We start from the raw sequence: 17,027 nt of genomic DNA on the forward strand, positions 1-17,027 counted from the left end.
CACACAGCTGGGAAGTGTCTGAGGCCGGATTTGAACCTAGGACCTCCCGTCTCTAGGCCTGACTCTCAATCCACTGGGCTACCCAGCTGCCCCTCTGAGATCAGATTTGAACCCAGGACCTCCTGTCTCTGGGCCTGGCTCTCAATCCACTGAGCCACCCAGCTGCTCCTGAGAATAGTTTATTATCAAGTATCTTTGTCAATTTTATTTACTCTGTGGTACAGTGGAAAGAACACAGGGTTTGGAATCAGAAGATCTGTGTTCATATCCTTGGAAAAGACACTTCACTCCTTCAGGTCTCATTTTTTTTCATCTGAAAATGAGTGTTAGACTAGATGGCCTTTAGTGTTCCTTTCACCTCTAAACCCATCATTCTACTATTTAACAATAATTTACCATGCCCTTCTATGATTATAGAGAACAGTGGATGACATAATTCTTGTGATTATTTAGAAGTATAATTAACTGGGTCTATAAAATAGCTAAATGACTAATAAATATCACGGCTTCACAGACCCAGAACATCATCAAGGATAGTATTAAGATGACTACAACTTATGGAATTCAAAAGTGCTTTCTAGAATGCATCACTGAACACTGGGCACATTTCCACCGTCACCACCAAGCAACAACTTCACCATTAGCCTTCTCAATCCTGGCAATAGCCAATCATCATACAGGTGCATGGGCATCTCTAGGTCATAAAAAAAATCTCAGTATTAGCTTCACATCTAGATCAGTGGGCAAGAGTTCTTTGGGTTATCTGTGAACTAATCCTCTGTAGCACAAGGGAGAGTCATTAAGGAAGGTAAATGTAAACTCATCTTTGATATACTTCATTTCAGAAACATGGTAAATACAAAACACATTTTGCGAGGGCAGTTAGTTGGATGTCTGGGGAGTGAATAGTGTACTGGATGTGTATTAGGAAGACCTTTATTTGAATCCTACCTCAGAAACTTACTAGCTGTGTGGTCCTGGGAAAATAATATAATCTCTCGGTCTCATTCCTTATCTGTAAAATGGGGATAACCAGACTGCCTCTGCCTTAGTGTTTTTGTGAAGCTCAGATGAGATGCTATAATACATGCTTTGCAATATAAAGCACGCATTAAAAAAGAGCTGTTATTACTGAGGATCATTGAATTTTAGAATCTTAGGTATAAGGACAGAGAAGGACCTTAGAGACCATTTAGCCCAATCCCTTCATGTTATAGATAAGGAAAGGGAGGTCCAGAGAATCATGTTTAGTTATAGTCATAACATATGTACATATACATATGTAATGATACACATTAGCATCAAAATTTGATTTCATATTTTTGTTTCAACATAACTCTGTTTATACTTTTGTTTCTGGCATAAATTAGCAAAAGAAGCAGTGTGGAAAATTAGCAAGAGAAGCTGTGTGGTACAGTGGATAAAAGGCCTCTCTTGGCATAAGAAAGACTTAGATACAAACTCTGCCTCTGACATATATGGACTTGGTGACTATCACTCAATCAATAATCATTTATTAAATTTTTATTGTGGGTCAGATACTGTGACACTGGGTACAAAGACAAAGATAAAAATCATCTCTGCTCTTAAGGAGTTCACATAACCTTTATCTATCTATCTATCTATCTATCTATCCACCCATCCACCCATTCATGTATCCATATGTCCATGTATCCATATCTCTCTCCCTCTCTACCCATCCATCCATGTATCCATGTATCTATCTGTCCATCCATCCACCCACCCATGCATGTATCCATGTGTCCATGTATCTATCTATATATTTATATCTATGTATCCATGTATCTATCTATCTATCTATCTATCTATCTATCTATCTATCTATGTATCTATCTATGTATCTTTCTATTTATCTATCCACCCACCCATTCATGTATCCATGTGTCCATGTATCTCTCTCTCCCCATCCATCCATGTATCCATGTATCTATGTATCTATCTATGTATCTTTCTATGTATGTATGTATGTATGTATCTATCTATCCACCCACCCATCCATGTATCCATGTGTCCATGTATCTGTCTATGTATCTATGTATCTTATATTTGACAAATCATAAGATTATAGATTTTGAGTTAGAAATAACCTGGAAAGCTATATTGTTCAGCACCCTAATTTTATAGAAATGTTAAGTGACTTGTCCCGTCACAGAGCTAGTAAGTGTCTGAGGGTGGATTTGAATCCATGTCTTTTGGACTCAAAGTCCATTGTCTTGTAATATGAAAGAAATGAGGGCCAAGGGTCTTGCCTAGAGTTACATAGGTAATTGGTGTCTAAGGTAAGACTGGAACCCAAGTTCTGTGACTAAGGTAAGACTGGAACCCAAGTTCTGTGACTTCATAGCCAGGTAATTCTTTAAGTTAATACATTACAAATTAGTTATCATTGCATCATTGGAGGAAATTTTATGCTGTATTTAGTAAAAACCAGATTTCACCAAGCATATTCATGTCTCATCAAAAACACTACCATTCCTAGAGATGAAAGGTCCTGCATTAAAATCTGATCTCAGACACTCCCTAGCTGGGTAACTCTGGGCAAATCACTTAAACTCAACTGCCCAGCCCTTACTACTTTTCTCCCTTGGAAGCAATACACCATATTGATTCTAAGATGGAAGGTAAGAGTTTTTAAAAAAACCTCAGATACTACTATTTGGTGATATTTTTCCTCCCACTTGTTAGTACAAACTAGTGAGAAAAATGACTTTTGTCCTCTTGAAGGGACCTATCAAGCAAAATTTCAATTCAATTTAGTTCAACGAACATTTATTAAATGCCTCCTATATACAAGGCACTCTGTTAGGTGCTGAGGAATGATAATAACTTGAGAATCAGAGGTCTAGAGGTAATCTGCATTTGGAGAGACGGTGTGAAGGAGTGAAGAGAGTGGCTGTGTTTTATAAATCAGAGGTAGGGGTATAAAGAGAGAGCTCACTTTATGACAGAGCAGACAGAGCCATTGAGTCTCCTGAACTCCTACAGAAAATTGAAAATATGATTCCTTTAAGCTAGTTGCATGAGTCCATAAGCCAAAATTGCATAAGACTTGTTATTTGTTAATTTAAAATCCTACCTTAAGGTCAAAAGTCCCCTTATCTTTTATCTGAAAATTGATGTTCTCTAAGGTTCTGTCTCCGAGCCTCTTCTAGGTTCTCTATTTTCTCCTTTGGCAATCTCATTAATTCTTGTGACTTTAGCTCCAGCACCTATGCACAATTCTAAACCTGCATCTCCAGTCTTTACCTCTTAACTGAGTTCCAGGCCCAAATCTCCAGCTGCCTACAGGACATCTCTATGTAGATATTTCTTTCACTGTATCACATTGTCTCCTCTCTACACCAGGCTGCTCTCTCCATTAGTGGGCAAATTCTTTGGCATCAAGGACTAATTCTTATTCATCTTTATGTCTAGCATATAGTATCTCCTTAATCACTTTTTTGAATTGAGTTCAATTTACACTCAAATCATATATTTCATATTTATTTATTTAAAAACTCTTACCTTCTGTTTTATTGATTCTAAGGCAGAAGAGCAATAAGGACTAGCTAATTGGGGTTATGTGACTTAGCCAGAGTCACACAGCTATGTGTCTAAAGCCACATTTGAACCCAGGATCTTCCAGCTCCAGACCTGGTACTCTAAACACCTGCCCCCAGATCCATATATTTTAGAATGAACTTACCCCATTAATGTTGTAGCCAGGATCACCATAAACCAAGATGGGTAGAATTCGGCTGTGTTTTGCAAAATGGAAATGTTCTGGAAACTCTTCTTTCTTATATACATGTAAATGAGGATGTGCATTTTTTAATGCATTGTAAATTTCTTCCTCTTTCCCTGGCTTGGGAAGAATCATACCAAAACCACCATAGTCCAGGATATCAAATTTCACTAAATCGCTGAATTTAATGTAGTTTTTCAGCAAGATCTCTGTGACATTAGGATTCTTCTTTACTGTGGTCATTCCATGATCTGATGTGATGATGACATTGAGATTGTTCTTCAAGCCATTCTTTTCAATGGCTTCTACTAGGTAACCAACAGTCCTATCAATTTGCTGGATAATAATTCTTCTATTTTCTGTCTCAGGGCCTTTCATGTGTCCAACATTGTCAGGTTCTCCATAGTAAAGGGTTACAAAATCAAAATTTTCCTTAGTGAACCAGTTCATCACAATATCAATATTTTCCCTCCACTCAGTCTCATTGGCATCAGGATGGGTAAAAGACTCCAAAAGAGACCTTTGCACGGCTTCCCCACTGTAGTTTGCACCTCCTCCTGGAAAGTGGAACGAAGCAGTTTTTCTTCCCTATAAATCAGAGGTGATGGTTTTTGAGCATGATTTGATAGGAATGTTGATTTTTTTTGGTCATATTAAAAAAAGCAAAATATAAGTTATTGGCCCCTCACTATAAACTCATTTAATATATAAGCATGTTATTTTCCTAAAACAAACTTGGGCATCATTAGGAACATCCCTTGGGATGATGCCTTCCACTGGACATTTGGAGAAGTTATGATGGCATATGATTTTATAGTCCTTCTATTCTTTAAGTCTCCCTTGGCTATTTATACCATATACGCTGCAAGATTTTGGTTGGTCTTCTGCCTAATCTACTCTCATTTCCCTAGCTGTTGCCCTTCTGCCTAAGAGTTACTACCAGTATAGAAAATAAGGGTTAAAAAAAGAAGAGTTGCTGATTTGTGCCAATGGAGCATGTTTCTTATACCATGAGTTCCTTACATTTATCAATTAACCGTATGGCTGGATGCTGACCCCTCTCTGCCCTTCCTTCTTTCCAAAAATATCAACTTGAAGGACAAGACTTATGTAACATTTTTTACAACACCTTGGATTTGAAATGTGGAAAAATTTTCTCAAAATAAAAGCACTTATTGGATTAAAGATGAGGGGGCAGGTGTAGAAAAGAAGAAAGGAATAATAATGTTACTTTAGTGTGAAAATTTGGGGAAAGATAGAATTGTGTATTAGAAAATTTGGTCAGTAAGTGAAAGAAAACTATTCCTAATGTTCACAACCAAAACTTTTCCTGTTTTGAGGAAAGGTAAGGAAAGAGCCTACAAGCTATTTGTACCCACTGCATTAATTGAATCATTCTCCTGTCTTCTAGTGAGAGATATCTTATTTCCAAAATATCTCATTTTCACTTTAATCAAAATGATGAAGGTTGGTACTTAAATTCTTACTTTTGAAGATTTGAATGTTTTAGTCTGTGCAACCTGTACTGGTAGCACAGCAACTTCCTGATGTTAGAATTGATATGATTATTTAAATTTCCAAAGCTGCCCAACAGGTAGTTTATTCATGCCAATTAGCAATACACATAGAATATTATAGCTGTTAACGGATAGTATGTTAGGACCCTTGATATAAATGAATTTTCCCTGGATGATGACAACTACTCTTAGATTTTCTTCCTTTCCTTCTTCTTTCCTTCCTCCTCTGCTTCCTCCTTCTCCTTTCTCCTCTTCATCCTCCTTCTCCTTTTTTTCTTCCTCCTCTTTTTGTGCTGCTCTTTTAAAATGAGTGTTGTTGATTTTGACTTCTAATCTCCAGCATTCTCTCCTGATAGGGACACATTATTAATAGGATTCTATATTGGCTTTATATTTTGTCTACCTCTCTTTTTCAGGGGTCAGTGGCACTATCTTCAATGTTTGTATTTTTTAGTAAAGCTTAAGAACATTGTCATAATGTGAAAGTGAGGCCAAGAGAAGTTATAGAACTTGTTCTGGATTACTAAGTTAATAAGTGTCTGAAGTAGGATTTGAACTTAGGTCTATTTTGACTCTAAGACCATTTCTCCACTCACTGCATCTAGCACCCCCTCTTTCTGGGGTCATTTGTTGGCTTCATTTCAGTCTTTTCAAATTGCATGGGCAGCAGTAAATCTAAAGGTTTGATTCCAAGAACTTTTTTATTTTTAAGTGGAGGTCAGCTCATTATTTTTAGTGCCTTTATTATTCACAATAAGGAGAAGGCTTTAGCTAACACTGAGATGCATTGTGTAGGCATGAACATTCTTCTAGGCTGAGGCTGTTGGTATTCTTCTTGCTTCCTGCTTCACTGAGTTAGGATGGGATTTTCTTGGAGATTTCATTAGTACTAGGAAATGGAAATCTGGCTGTCAGACTTCACGCATGTTCAAATCCCCCCCTTGGTAGTAACCTAATGCCATCCTATTATTGATACTTATCAGCTGTGATTCTGTTACTTAGCTTATCCTTTCTGCCCTTTTTCCCCTATTAACATTACGTATAAATCTTTTGGACACAGGTGAAACATTCCTTTATGTCTTTATGGTTTCCGAGTCTTATAGCCATGGCTGAATGAGTTTTTCTGAGGACCAGGAATTCAGAACTTTGTGAAATATCCCTGCCATTGATCAAATTCTTTTCATTGTGTCCTCATTTAAAGTCTGGGCCTGCTCCAAATGAAATGTTCTCATTCTCTGTACCTGACCATTAGTAAGGTCTTGCCAGAGCATAGATTCACTTGTGTGTTGTGAATGATGGGATGCCCGCTCCTAAAAGCAATCAGGGGACTCAATCATTATTTAAACTTCATCCACCAAGGGCCCATCGATTACTATGCATCTTTATAGACACCTGCAACATTAGTCTCATTGAGGGAAAACATTTCAGATATCTTAGAGTTTACTGTATCGAACTCTACAAAACTCATCTGAAAGGGATGGGTCTCCCGACAATAGAGATGATGCAAATGACTACTGTCAGCCCAGTCATGGAGGAGACTTGCCTGACAATGTGGAGATGCTCTCAAAAACCAAATTGGGACATGCAGGATCATTGTTCTTAGGAGACTGACCTATGGCCATGAGTTAACACTAATTGTAGCAGTTTTTGCTTTCCCTCCTGAGGAACTGGCTCTCTGCCCCAGCTCTGTAGCAGAGTCCACAGACAGTTGAGCGAGATGCAACAATTTGACATTCACCTGCCAAATGAATGGCAAGTCATCAATCTGTTCTCCTACCAGATACTCTTTCTGCACAGCCACTTACAAATTCAGCAAAAAAGGAAGACAGTTCAGCATATGAGTGATGGGCAGGAGGAAAAAAAATACACTGGAGCTCTTCAAATAAATGACAATAAGACAAATTCCATGAATAAGACAAATGACAGTGAAGGAATAATATGCGAGTAAGAGAATAGAGAGGCCAAAGGATTTGAATAGTAAATTAAGGAAAAATATTCGTCTCTCTTAAAAAGTTGAGAAGATTAAAGAATGCTAGGACTGGAACATGCTGTAGAACTTGGTTCCACCAACTCATTTTATATATGAGAAAATGGAGCCAGAGAGGGGCTTATTTGAGTTCCCACTGTTTGGTAGAGTGGTAGAGTCAGGAATAGAAGCTGGTTTCTTTGACTTCCAAACTGGTTTTCATTCTACTTTAGTAACATCTTTCATATATACCTCCTTCTGTCCTCTGATACTACTACTGACTTGGAGCAGGACCTCCTCCTTGGACTATTGGAAGAGCTGGATGATTGGTCTTCATACCTCAAGATTCTCCTGCTCCATTCCACACTCCATTTAGCTGTTAAAATGATATATTCCTTAAGCTCACATCTTATCATGTCAGTCACTTATTCAGTAAACATCAATGACTCTCTGGTACATCCGAGATCAAATTAAAAATATTCTCTTTGGTTTTTAAAACCCATCACCATCTGGACCCTTTCTACCTTTCCAGTCTTTTTATACCTTACTCTCCTCCGTGTATATTCTTTATGATCTAGGGTAGTGATGGACAAACTATTCCCCGCAGGCCAGATCCAGGCTGTAGTTTGCCCATCACTGCCTTAAGCAATTCCCTAATCACTACATCTAGATGTGGGGGCATAGTGATTAGGGAATTGCTTAAGGCAGTGATGGGCAAACTACAGCCTGGATCTGGCCTGCGGGGAATAGTTTGCCTGTCACTAATTTAGGGACATTGACTTCTTTGTCCACGACAGTCTTCCAACTCTGTGCTTTTTCAACCAGCTGTCTCTCATTCCTAGAATTTTCTCCCTCTTCTCTCTGCCTCCTGGCTTACCTTCTTTGTTGAAGTCTAAATTAAAATCTTATTTCTGTAAGAAGGCTTTCCCCATCTCTTTTAATGCTAGTGATTTTTCTCTAGGTTATCTATGATTTATTCTGCATATATCTTGTTTTTACATAACTGTTTGCATATTGTTTCCCCCTCCCCATTAGATTATGAGCTCCTTAAGGACAGGACAATTTTTTGCCTTTTGTTTTGTCCCCAACACTTAGCATAGTGCCTAGCACATAGTAGGTCTTAATGAATGCTTCTTGATTTGTTGTTTTTCCTGCTACTATGTGCAGAAAGCTTGTCATACCATATTTAAAAGTTGGGACTAGTGTTTTCAGCTACAACCTAATTTATTTGAAGATACCACCTGCTTCTCATTTTTTGTGTTTTAAATTCAGAAATAAAGGGGAAAGGTACAAGAAAGGGGGAAATCTAACAGACAGGAATGGCATGAAAATGAGGTAGGAAACATTTATCTTTGGGAAGGTTCTGTTCACTACCCCACCCCCCTGAGTATTCACAAATGTTGGTTTCAAACGTTTAGTTCAACAAATACCAAAGTGAAAAGCCCTCTGTAGAATAAAATTTCATGGTGGATATTTTTTTAGAACTAAGGCATTAGACAGAATGGATGGATCAGAAGGGAATTTTCTTTACCAGTATCCCTTAAAGGATTGTGTATAGTTAAATTCCTGATCTTATAACTGATAACAAAGTGGAAGATTTTAGAAGATTTAGGGTTAGGTATGAGGAAAGCCTGACCAGCTCTGATTTCTTTTTTTTCAGAACACAGGTGAATAACAACTTGAAATGTCTTTAGGGTATTATCCTTCATGGGATGAGTCCTAGCTTTTCTTCTGAAGCTGTAAAAAAGTCTCTTAGCTTGAAAACCAAGAACTTTCCCCTGTGAAATCTGGAGTATGTGTTTACATTAGGAAAAAAATCTTTATGTATTTGTGTGTGTATATGTATACACATATATATGTATATGTATACATCTATACACACATATGTGATTCCTGTCTCAGAACCCAATGGCATAAGACTCTTTCTTTATTGGTAAAGAAGAATGCCCTGCCCTATGTGAGGGGCAGGACAGAGTTGGTGAGAGGGGAAAGCTTCAGTTCTCAGGCAATCCTCCTTTGGGCACTCTTCAAGCTGAAGTCCCTCTTTGGTACTTTTCAAAGCCAGTCTCCTTTGAGTCTTCCTTTGAGACTATTCAAGGCCAATCCCTTCTGGGGACTCATCAAGCTTTGAGTCTTCAGGAATCTTCAAGTGATGAGATGCTTCTGGCACTCCTGACTTTTAGCTTGAAGAGAATTGATGGAAGAGGCCAACTCCACTTCAGGGTGCTTAAGGAGAAAACTTGAGGAAGATATGAGAGGAGTGAGAAGTCTTGAGACTTCAGGAAGTTTCCCTTTGGGTGAGATTTAGGACTCTCTCTGAGCTGTTACCTCATTCCCAATGGGAGAGCTCTTTCACTCTGTATTGTCTAGTATATATTCTCTAATGTATACCTTCTTTGATTTATGTTTTGCTAATATTTGGATAAGTGGGTTTATTTGCTATTTTCTTAATATATTAATTGCAGAATTTGATATTAGGTGGGAAAGGAGTCAAATCTTGGTTATAGAGCCTGTGATCCCACTTCCCTCTAGAAATGATAGATAATTAAGTTAGCTGGAATCCAGTCATATACCCTAGATCAATGATGGGAAAACCTTTAAGAGACAAAATGCTGCAATTGCACCTTCATGCTATATGTGAGCTGCCCCCTTACCCCAGACAGGGAAGGGAGGAAATGCTCCCTTTGGGCTGCTGGGCAGAGGAATAGGTGATGTGAAAAAATGTCCTCTGGTGTGGTGGAGAGGGGGAAGGGAGCAGCCCCCTCTGGCACACGTACCATAGGTTCACCAACATGGCTCTAGAGTAATACTATTTAAAAGGAACAGTATTTGCCTAGTACCCACCTGTTTCTTAGGAGAGCACAGTGACTACTGGCCCTGAATGCCTGCTTATCTTCCTATCAGGAATGAAAGTCTCCTTTGGAGAAAGAGAGGGGAGAGTCAGGGAGAAGAGGCTAGAGATGTATATTCTGCATCCTTTTGAGCCACTCACAAGGACAATGTCCTCGCTATATGTGGAGCTTCTCCATGTTTTGTGGGCCTACATTTTCTTTCCTTATATATACATATGTACAGATACATATATACGTGTGAGTGTGTGTCTGTATAAAGTATGCTCTGGGTAAAGTCTAATAATCACATATACACATATAAATATACACACATGTATAACATATATGATATATATGTTATACATGTGTGTATAATATATAACATATATATCATACACATGTGTATGATATATAACATATATATATATTATACATGTGTGTATATTTATACACACATATCACTTTTCCCCACCCCCCATTATAAGAGACACACAGTTGAAGCCCTTTGAGGTAAGGAACCATATCTTATTCATCTTTATACATCCTCCATTAGATTTGTATAAGATAAATTAGTTTTGGCAAACTCTAGTCATATTGAAATCTGCCTTTGTGTCCACTGAAAGAAGTGGGGTCATTGATGTGGAGCAAGGTTCATTAGGCTATTTCTCAAAACTGGAACTTATTCATGGGATCAGGGGTTAAAGAAGAGCCAGACCCTAGGGAATAGGGACATATTGTTACCATACTATTGATGGACAGGGAATCTGTGCTCACCTGGCTGCTCCCTCAACCAATTCCCTTTCCTCTTAGCCATAGACATAAGAGGTGAGGCCTCTGGCAGTTCCCCTAGAAATCTGGACAGTACCTGCCTCTGGGCCGTGATCCAGAGGGGCAGCACACCATTGTCCCACCACTCCGACTTTTTCTGCGTGTCCTTGAAGGAGAACTTCCAGAGTGTCTCTGTGTTAAACATCATGTTGTGAATGACTCCGTGATCTTCAATCCACCGACCTAGTGAATAAAAGAATGAAAGTATTGGGATACTGCTGAGAAGAACATGGTCTTAGGGGAAGGATGAAAACCCATATTTCATGAATGTGAGGCTGTATGGAATTAAAAAGATCTTTTGATTGTCTAATGCCTACTAGTCAATTAGCAAACATTTATTAAGCACCTGTCATGTTTCCAGACACTAAGTCCAGGGGATATAAAGGCAAATCCACCCAATGTAAAGGAAACTACCTATTCAGCCAGGAATTCTTAACCTGGGATTCATAGAATGGCATGGGCTCTCTGGAAAGATTCCAAGGGGGTCTGTGAACTTGAAGGGAAAAGCTCTAGTCTTTATTTTCAATAACTTCTATCTGAGATTTAGCATTTCCTTCACAGATTTGAAAACATTCAGAAAAGGGATCCAGAGGTATAAGAGTCCAGGACTCACAGAGAGATTAAGAACCCTTGCTCTTTAGAACTTAAAAGTTTGTGGATAGCAGAGCTATCTATACTCGCTCTGTCTTTCCTATTGCTTATCTCTAGTCATACATATACTAGATGCCTTTTTATAGCACTTTATACACGAACTACCTTTAGGGGCTGGGGCTATGAAGAAAAAAGTGAGATGGTACTTGCCCTCAAGGGGCATACATTCTGTTGGGAGGACACACATGTCCATAGATAAATAAATATAAGATATACATACATATATACATATGTGTGTGTATAAAATATAAAGTAATTAGGAGAGGAACCACTAGCAAAGAGGGAAATCAGAAAGACTTCTTGAGAGAGATGGTATATGAGCTGAAGGGAAGTAGAGGTTTCCATGACATGAAGATGAGGAAGAAGAGCATTCCAGGCATGTGGGACAGCCTGTGAAGAGGCAGGGAGTTGAAGACAAATGTTGCATACAAGGAATAGGAAATAAGTAGGTCAATTTGACAGGAGTATAGAGTACATGAAGGGGAGACTTTATCAGTCTGGAAAGATAGGCTGGAGCTAGACTGTGAGGGATTTTAAATGCCAAACAGAGTTTATATTTTATCTCAGAAGATGGGTATGGGTAGTATTGTTTGGGGATGGACAGAGACAGGAACAAAGTCATTTCTAGAACATGAGACTCCTCTCCTTCCCAGGTCTCTTTTCCTAGGAGAGAGATTGTGTTTCCAGAGAAGGAAATTGAAGAATAAATCTTCCTAACCACATCACCTTTGGAATTAGTGACTTGTTGATTTTGAGGTGCTGGTGAAATATAGAGATACACTGTGGACATTTAGGAGTTAAGATCTAACTTCCTCTATTGACCTCTATCTGCCTCAAGACATCCCCCACCCTCCTACTCTAGTCTGTCCTCTAAACAGCTCCCAATGCAATTTCCTAAAATGCTGGTCCTACTTGATAAACTTTAGTGGTTTCCTAGTAACAAGAGCAAATATAAACTTCCCTGGCATTTAAAGCCTTTCAGAACTTGACCCCATCATACCTTTTTAGCCTTATTGGATATTATTCCCTGCCACATTGCCTATGGTCTGGTCAAAGTGGGCTTCTTACAATTCTTCATATGTGGCACTTTGAAATTTCCTTTCTCTCTGGTTGTCCTCCAGACTTTGAATTCACTCTAACCTCGCCTCTACTTCATTAGTTTCCTTCAACACTCGTCTCAAGTGCCATGATATACTTTAAGCCTTTCTTGATCTTCTCTAGCTATTAGTGTTCTTCCCTAAAAATCATCCTGTAGCTATTTTCTATATGCTGTATATGTACTTTGTTCTTTCCAGAAAGAATATAAGCTTCTTGAGGGCAGAGACCATTTTACTTTTGTCTTTGTATCATCTAGCACAGTGCTCGGCACATAGTAGGCACTTAATAATACATGCTTATTGATTGACTAATTCTTTGAAAAAACAATAATCCAACCATAAAAAATCATGACTTTTTTGAAAAATAATTAAAAAAGGAATATTAGAGTTGTCCAGGCCTTCTTATAAGCTTGCTCTGTGTCATTTTTTCAATCCTGACTGAAAAAAAAGTTTTTACTTCTTGGTCTTCAAAGTTGAGAAGATTACATTTCATTTTCAACAAGAAAAAGCATCATTCATGAAATAATATCTCCTTTGGATGTTTTAGAAAATAGATGTTGCATTTCTTTTAAATTGTTACTAAAATTCTGTGACTAATACAGCAAATAATGTAAGAATTTTGGCTTTGACTATTTCTCCTTTATTCACTCAGATTCGCAAAATTAGTCATTAAGGATGAGTTTACATATTGTCACCTTGTTCCTACCAAAAAATACCCAAAGGTCAGGGTATTCAACCAGAAGGCCCTGAAAGAATTTCTCTAGATGAACAATTTGGACCTTAGGAGCAGTTCTCTTAGTATAAATACAGTTATAAGTGTTGATAAACCCTCTGACTCTTCACCCTTCCCCTACCCCCAACTCAGTCTTTCAAATCAGTTCATTTTGTTGTTATTTTTCAGCTTGTATGGACTTCCAATTCCATTATCAGTTAGCTTTATGAGCATGGGCAGAAACTTTGCTTTTTCTGGGCCTGTATGCCCATTAGACTAAATGATCTTTAAGGGCTCTTTCATCTTTAATAAACTATCTCTATATCTTCTCCCCCCTTTTTTAAGATGGAAAAATAAATGGACATAGTACCTAAAAAGATGGCCAATGTTCCAGGTCTGCCTCTGGCACGTATTAGTTCTGTGACCATGGGCCAATACCTTAGCCTGAAAATTCCCTGGGTAACTCTCTTTCTTTATATATTAATTACTTATCTCTGATAGTAGAAAGAGTCTTTAAATTGAAAGTTCCCTTACTGAATAAATATTTAATTAAATCAGCCCCTTTAAGACTCTCCCAAAGGAGTTCATCCCTCATTTTGACTAAGTAGACAAATGGCTAATTTCAAAAGTAATTCCTAGAACTCGGAAATAATGGTTGCTGCTAGAACTGTACATCTTTCTTTTACAAATAATGTTTACCTTTTAGAAAAAATTGTGACCTTAATCATCAATGAACATTGATTTCATTTATATCATCTATGTCTGATCTATATTTATATCTACATCTAAGTCTATTCCTTTACCTCTTTCTCTACCTTGATCTCATCCAATTGATTGTAAGGGAGAACTATTATTTGGGGGGCAGAGGATTGATGAGTTAATGCATTCATTGTGTTATCTATGCCAAATGGAAAAAAAAAGCAAAAATAAAACATTCTTCATAATGCACAGAAGACAAAAGAAGATTCAGAGAGGATGCAAATTGAGAACACTTTTGTTGCCACCTTGCTTTTTTAGAAAGTAGCCCCAGATTCCTGCTCTCTTCCCCATTCTCTAGCAGTGGTGAATAAACCTGGTCAGGGTGAGTGACTGCAGAGTACTTTGGAAGGGAGGAGGATGGGGTCAGAAATCACAGGGAGATAGTCTCTAAGTGCGCAGATTTTGCTGTCATCTTAAATGCCTGTCAAATAGAGACTGTGAGGTTAAGTGCCAACAAGGATTTACTATGATGAGAGGGTTTAGAGAAGGCTATTTCATCTAAAATATATTTATATGACTACTCGTTTGTCAAGGGATTAAATGTCTATACCGACTTTGCCTGAAAAGTGTGAAATCTGTAGCTCTTTAGCCTCAGGAGTAAAAAGTCTGAAGGCAGGGGTCCTGCAGCTATCTCAGTGCATCATTCTCATTCTTATCTGTCTGTCTTTCTGACTAGCATCAGACTTTGAATACAGAACAGACCTGGATGATTTGGTTGTAGCCCAGTAGAACAGGGGTAGGAGAGCCTTGGGATCCCATGCCACATCTATTCAGATTTGGTCTTTTGATTTAGTGGAAAGAGCCCTGAATTTGGAATCAGAAGACCTGGGCTTTGTATGTCAGCTATGTCTGACCATGGAACTTTCGTATTCAATAGTGATTCCTTTTTACCTCTAAGAACAAATATAAATTCCCCTTTTGCTACTTAAAACTCTTCATACCCTGGCCCCAATCTACCTTTCCAGCCTTATTACACAGTATGTTCCTTCACATGCTCTACAGTCTGTCCAGACAGCTTTCTTACTGCTCTTCACACAGGGCACTCCATTTCCCGTCTCTGTTGGCTGTGCTCCATGCCAGGAATGTACTCTGTTCTCATCTTTGCCTTTCAGAATCCCTAATTTCCTTTAAGACTCAGTTTGGGTCACCTTCTACAGGAGGCCTTTCCTGATTCTCCTACATGGTCATGCTTCTCCCCTCATCATCTCTTTTGCAAAGATGCATCTCTTTCTCCCAGGCTTCTTGAAGGCAGGGATAGCTTCATTTTTGTTCTTGCATCTCCAGCTCTTAGCACAGTGACTGGCACATAGTAGGAACTTAATGAAAGCTTGTTGAATGATAGATTGATGCTTAGCTCATCTACTTATGACACATGTGACCATGGCCAAGTGATCTAACCTCTCCCAGCCTCATTTCCTCACTTCCTCTCAGTCTCATCCTCAAGATGAAGGGGTTGGACTAACTGACTTCAGGCGTGACAGGCATTTACCCTACCAGGGTCATAGCTTTTTCATTCTTAAAACTAGAGGAATCTCCTCGATGGTTTTTAAAGTTCTTTCTAGTTTTAGCATCCTGTGATTTGGGGAATAAAAACCAGTAAGACCTATGCAGAAATGACCTGAGGTACAGTTTGGCTTATGATGGTGAGGAATGCTGATTAAGACTTTCAGTGTGGGAAGGAAGAAGCTGTAGCATGAATAATACAGCTAGAATCATATAATTTTGGAGCTGGAAGGGACCTGAGAGATCAATGAATCCATTCCCATCCCTGCCTCTCATTTTTCAGATGAAGAGCCTGAGCCCCAGTGGGATGAAGTGACTGGTCCAGAAGACACACTAGTGGCCTGGTTGAAGCTTGAACCCAGGTTTCCTGGGTTTCCTGATGCATAACAATATGTTATTATTTTTACCCAATCATCTTGCCTACTCTGCGTAGTTAGGACACATGGCAGATTGCTCGGTTGATGCATGTAGAGGCTATTGTGGCTTCCTTTTCTATATCATGGTGTTTATGCAGTTTATTCCTTGGAGAATAAGCAGGAAAATCCCTTATTCTAGTAGCCTCCATAAGCTCTGGTTCTCTCTCCCTCCATCCCTCCCTCCCACGGCCTGGGGCAAGCCCTGTGATGTGAATCCAGTTAAGTGACAAGAGTATTAACCCAGAGGCTGAACAGGAAAGAAGGTTTCATGGAGCAAATAGGATGATTCTTGAAAATCACTGACATCCCTTTTGATTGTCCTACTTTCCTCTGGGGTGCTAGGTCTTAAGTCATTTTGAGTTGCTACCCCCTTTAGACCTATTTTTCCAGAGGGGAGAGTGCAGGGCAGTCCTCGAAATTATCAGAGGCAGAGATAATCCTATCACACACCTGCCAGGTCATATATGATCCTGAGCAGCTGTGCCTCTCCCCCCAGAGGAAGCTTCTGTGTGGTTGTTGACAGGAAAGGAGAGAAATGGATAAGAGAATAGAAAAGTACAACTGTATCATTTTGCATTTCGATACTAAGGGTTTAGTTAAGTTTTATACGATTAAAAAAATCTTTCTCTTGTGCTTGTTTGCTTTGTCACTGAACAGCCAATGATATCCTGAAAATGTCAAAAAGTCTTTTTTGGATACTGTGCAGGATGTTGTCTGAGGAAACCAACAGGATGATCTAGTTGAAACAACTGGGCATTATGGGGATTTTTTTAAAGCAATGAGACCCTAGGTCTCAGGGAATTTTAAGTTCTGGAAAGGCATTTCCAGATGGATATCGACATTCCCAAATTCTCTAGTGTGATTATGAACTGAATAAAATTTCTAGGATTTAGAGTTAGAATTCTTAACCTGAAGTCAGTGAATCTGATTTTATTATTATTTTGATAACTGCATTTCAATATAATTGATTTCTTCTGTCATCTTATGCATTTTATTATATGC

The 17,027-nt window shown here is 38.6% G+C and overlaps 1 protein-coding gene across 1 annotated transcript in view; it reads right to left on the bottom strand.

Annotated features, from left to right (window-relative positions):
- Positions 1-17,027, bottom strand: part of LOC123249300 (ectonucleotide pyrophosphatase/phosphodiesterase family member 7-like) — a 57,688-nt gene that overhangs the window by 18,104 nt on the left and 22,557 nt on the right. The window contains exons 2-3 of the mRNA XM_044678295.1: positions 10,925-11,070; positions 3,707-4,333 (exon numbers count right to left, since the gene is read on the bottom strand). Coding sequence (XP_044534230.1) covers positions 3,707-4,333; positions 10,925-11,070 — 773 coding nt within the window. The remainder of the gene's footprint in view (positions 1-3,706; positions 4,334-10,924; positions 11,071-17,027) is intronic.

Source organism: Gracilinanus agilis, chromosome 1 (assembly GCF_016433145.1).
Source record: "Gracilinanus agilis isolate LMUSP501 chromosome 1, AgileGrace, whole genome shotgun sequence".
NCBI classification, from domain to species: domain Eukaryota; kingdom Metazoa; phylum Chordata; class Mammalia; order Didelphimorphia; family Didelphidae; genus Gracilinanus; species Gracilinanus agilis.